The sequence below is a fragment of the Schistocerca americana genome, chromosome 2, assembly GCF_021461395.2.
Source record: "Schistocerca americana isolate TAMUIC-IGC-003095 chromosome 2, iqSchAmer2.1, whole genome shotgun sequence".
Classification (NCBI taxonomy): Eukaryota; Metazoa; Arthropoda; class Insecta; order Orthoptera; family Acrididae; genus Schistocerca; species Schistocerca americana.
This window is the reverse complement of record NC_060120.1, coordinates 80584373-80588518: the sequence shown is the minus strand read 5'-3', so window position 1 is coordinate 80588518 and position 4146 is coordinate 80584373. Positions and strand designations below refer to the sequence as shown.

At 39.3% G+C, this 4146-nt stretch overlaps 1 protein-coding gene across 1 annotated transcript; it reads left to right on the top strand.

Moving 5' to 3' along the window:
- The first annotated feature begins 270 nt into the window (after window positions 1-270).
- Window positions 271-1344, top strand: LOC124593795. The gene is made up of 4 exons (XM_047132143.1): window positions 271-367; window positions 580-803; window positions 891-1026; window positions 1106-1344. The coding sequence occupies exons 1-4, from the start codon at window positions 271-273 to the stop codon at window positions 1342-1344; spliced, it is 696 nt and encodes a 231-aa protein (XP_046988099.1).
- The last annotated feature ends 2802 nt before the right edge of the window (window positions 1345-4146 follow it).

The window sequence follows — 4146 nt, the reverse complement described above, 5'->3', positions numbered from 1 at the left end:
GCTACAGCAAAGAAGAACATCTTTGTTATGGTGCAGCTGGTGGAGGAGGCACCCTTTCTCTCCTAAGGGCAAATGAGGAGTGGAACCACTGCCTTGTGGTGAAGAGTGATCTTCAAAGGCTGAGGGAGTAAACCCTGAAAGAAAATCCTCGGACGCGTTAGGCTTAGCAGGCCAGCAGATGAGAAAAAGTTGTCATTGCTTTCAATCAAAGAACGAGCCTTAGATTAAAAATAAGTATTGTAGACAGCAGTTCTTGTTCCTGTAGAACAAATGACAGCTCTTCACAGCCTGGAGAAAAACCACGGAATTGTAAAAGATACACTAAACAAGAACAGAAAACTGGAACCCAACAAAAAGTCAAAAACAAGTTGAGAGTGGGAACATTAAATGTAATAACCTTGACAGGAAAGACTGAAGAGATTGTAGAAATGATGGAGAGGAGAAATATTCATATCCCTGGATTGAGTGAGACCAAGTGGAAGGGAAAAAACTCTAAGTTGCTGGGAGGTGGGTACAAATTGTACTGGCAGGGTCACAATAAAGAGGCAGGGTTTGTGTCTCATAAAGACATTGACCCAGGTACAGATATGAGCTTTGTAAGTGAAAGGATAATTAGAGCAAGAGTGAACTTGGGAAAGAATAGTTTTACTGTACTCCAAGTGTACACACCTCAGCAAGGGTGCAGTGAGGAAGAAAAAACGAAATTCCTTCAAGAACTGGAAGACCAAGTAAGAGGAGATAACATTATGAGAATTGGGGATCTGAATGCTCAGATCGGCATGGATAGAAATGGATATGAGGAGGTGATGGGCCCTTTTGGATATGGAAGACAAAATGTTTAGGGTGAAGGAATTTTAAATCTGTGCATAAGGAATCATCTTTTAGTGAAGAATACATTCTTCAGAGAACAAGATAGCCATAAGATTACTAGATATGGCTGGGATGGCATATCTAAGACAGTTATAGGCTACATATTAATGGACAAATTAACTGGAGGAAAAGTAAGGGAAACTAAAGTCATACAAAGTGAGCACTTGGATAGTGACCACAGGTTACTAGTAGCTGATCAAAATTATAAGATGAAAAGTTTGAATGCTGTTCAAAGAATGCCAAAAATTGAGGAGGAGGAAAGAAGAAGAAAATAAGAAAAGCTTCCAAAATCTAGTAGCACAAAAATTGCCAAAAATTGAAAAGGGTAGTGTAGAGGAAGAGTGGAACCTATTTAAAACATCAATAGTTAACAGTGCTGTGCAGATATGTGGCAAAACAAAGGGTAAAGTGAAATACAAAGAAACCAGTTGGTGGAACGATAGAGTAAAAGATGCAATTAAAAAAGTAATATGACAAAGAAAAACATGGAGTATGAAAAAAGAAATCAGAACCAGGCGCTCGTACCAAAAGATGAACACAAGGTGACAACACTGGTGATGGAATACTGACAAAAGAAACTCCAAGCAAAGAGAATTGTAATAGAAGAAAAGGAGAAGAGTTGGGAAATATTCACCCAGAAACTAGAGCAGGATAGCAAAGGGAACTAAAAACTGCTATATGGGTTATTGAAAAGTAAAAGATCTGGTAGAGAAGACATAAAAGCGATTGAAACAGGGGATGGGGATATATATTATCAGGGACATGAAGGTATCAGAGAAGAGATGAAGAATTATTTTGAAATCTTACTGACTGGGGAAGGTGCACAAGAAAGTGACACCGAAGTCACTGAATTAGAGGAAACAGAATTCTCTGAAACAGATAAAAAGTGGGAAGGTGGCTGGAGTAGATGAGCTGACAGGGGATATGATCAAAGCCACAGGAATTCATGGAATACATTGGTTACACCAGGTGCTGGGGGTGATATGGAAAGAAAACAAAGTGCGGGATGAATGGAAAAAAGGAATTATAAACCATTGTTCAAAAAAGATAGTAGAAAGAAATGCACCAGCTACCAAGGAATCACACTGTTATCGCACTGCCTTAAGATAATGGAAAAGGTCATAGAAAAAAGATTGCAGAAAGAGGAACAACAGCATGGGTTCTGAAGTAATAGGGGAACAATATATCTCATTTTCTCCCTTTGTCAGTTAATGGAGAAATATTGGGAAAAAGGAAAGGACTTGACAGTAGTATTCATGGATTTGAAAAAAGCATATGACAGTGTACCAAGGGATAAAATATGGGAATACTTGAGAAAACATAATGTTCCCGATTCATTAATTAAAAAAGTCCATATGCTGTATGATGGTACAAGTACAAAATCGTTCAAGACAAAGAGAGGTGTTCAGCAAGGTAGTTCACTGTCCCCTTTACTCTTCATTACACCTGTGGACACAATCAAGAGAGAAATCAGGGAAGAAGAAAATGAAGATCTCAACACTTTTGTTTTTGCTGATGACATCGCCATTTGGGAAGAAATGGAAATGGAGGTTCAGAGGAGACTAGATTACTGGTACACAAAATTAAAAAAATACAAGTTAATTGTGAATAGGAACAAGACAGTGACAATGAAGATGAGCAGGACACCCACACCTTGTTACATCATACTCGAGAGGGAGACGGTTGAATGTGTGAAAAGCTTCAGTTATCTGGGTAGCATCGTGTCACATGATGGAAGTTCCAAACTAGAAGTCTTAAACAGGATAAATAACAAAAGGATCTAGCTTCTTCCGCCAAGTACGAAATCTAATCTGGGACAAGGGAATCCCTCAAAGAGCCAAACAGACCACGTATAAAACTTATCTCCTGCCAATCATGATGTATAGTCTAGAGGCCTGTGCCATAAATAAGAGAGAAAAAAGTCAAATACAAGCATGTGATGACTAACTGACAACCTCAGCTGCTGACAGGTCATCTCTACAAAGAAAACTAGGAGAGACAGAGTCAGGAATAATTATGTAAGGAGACATCTGCAGGTGACATTGACTACAGAGGAGAGAATGAGTGATTTGTGATTGAAGTGGTTCGGTAATGTGAAGCAAATGCACCCAACTTGAACTCCATACCAGTATTTGGAGATGGAGGTACCAGGAAGAAGACCAATTGGGTGGCCTAGAAAGAGATGGACAGACCAGGTTACGACAGATCTCAAGAGGAGAGGAGTAACATGGGATGTACTGGAGAGGGAAAAGCTATACTAGGACAGAAACCAATGGAGGCATATCATTCACAACGTTCCTACTCGGCTTGCTGGAAGGAAATCCTGATGATGATTCATGATTCTTAAACCAAGTTATGCTCTGTGCAAAATTCTACCAGGCAGCTTCCCTTTCATTCCTTACTCCCATTCCATGTTCAACTACTACTTTTCCTCCTCTTCCTTTCCCTACTATCGAATTCCAGTCTCCCGTGACTATTACATTTTCGTCTCCCTTCAGTATCTGAATAATATCTTTTATCTCATCATACATTTCTACAATCTCTTTGTCATCTGTGGAGCTAGGTGGCATATAAACTTGTACTACTGTGGTAGGTGTGAGCTTCACGTCTAATTTGGCTACAATAATTTGTTCACAATGCAGTTCATAGTAGCTTACCCGTGTCCCTCCTTTTTTATTCATTATTAAACCTACTCCTGCATTAGCCCTATTTAGTTTTGTACTTATAACCCTGTATGCAACTGAGCAGAAGTCTCATTCCTCCTGCCACTGAACTTCACTAATTCCCACTATATCTAAATTTAACCTAACCATTTCCCTTTTTACATTTTCAAACCTACCTGTCCAATTAAGGTATCTGACATTCCATGCTCTGAACCATAGAACACCAGTTTTCTTTCTCCTGATAATGACGTCCTCCTGCGTAGTCTCCACCCAGAGATCCGAATGGGGGATTATTTTACCTGCAGAATGTTTTACCCAAGAGGACACCATCATCATTTAACCACACAGTAAAGCTGCATGTCCTTGGGAAAAATTACAGCTGTAGTTTCCCCTTGCTTTCAGCTGTTTGCAGTGCCATCACAGCAATGCCATTTTGATTAATGTTACAAGGCCAGACAGTCAATCATCGAGACTGTTGCCCCTGCAACTATTGAAAAGGCTGCTGCCCCTCTTCAGGAATCACATGATTGGATTAAACTTACAATTTGTAATTCTAGTAATTTATCTTGTCTCTTTATTTATTTCTACATTTTTGTAGTGTAATGTTGTAGTT

Coding starts and splice junctions, on each gene's coding strand:
- LOC124593795 (XM_047132143.1), top strand. CDS start 271: ATGACAGCTCTTCACAGCCTGGAGAAAAACCACGGAATTGTAAAAGAT. Junction 368..579: donor CAACAAAAAGTCAAAAACAA/GTTGAGAGTGGG, acceptor ACATTGACCCAG/GTACAGATATGAGCTTTGTA. Junction 1,027..1,105: donor GGAAACTAAAGTCATACAAA/GTGAGCACTTGG, acceptor TGCTGTTCAAAG/AATGCCAAAAATTGAGGAGG.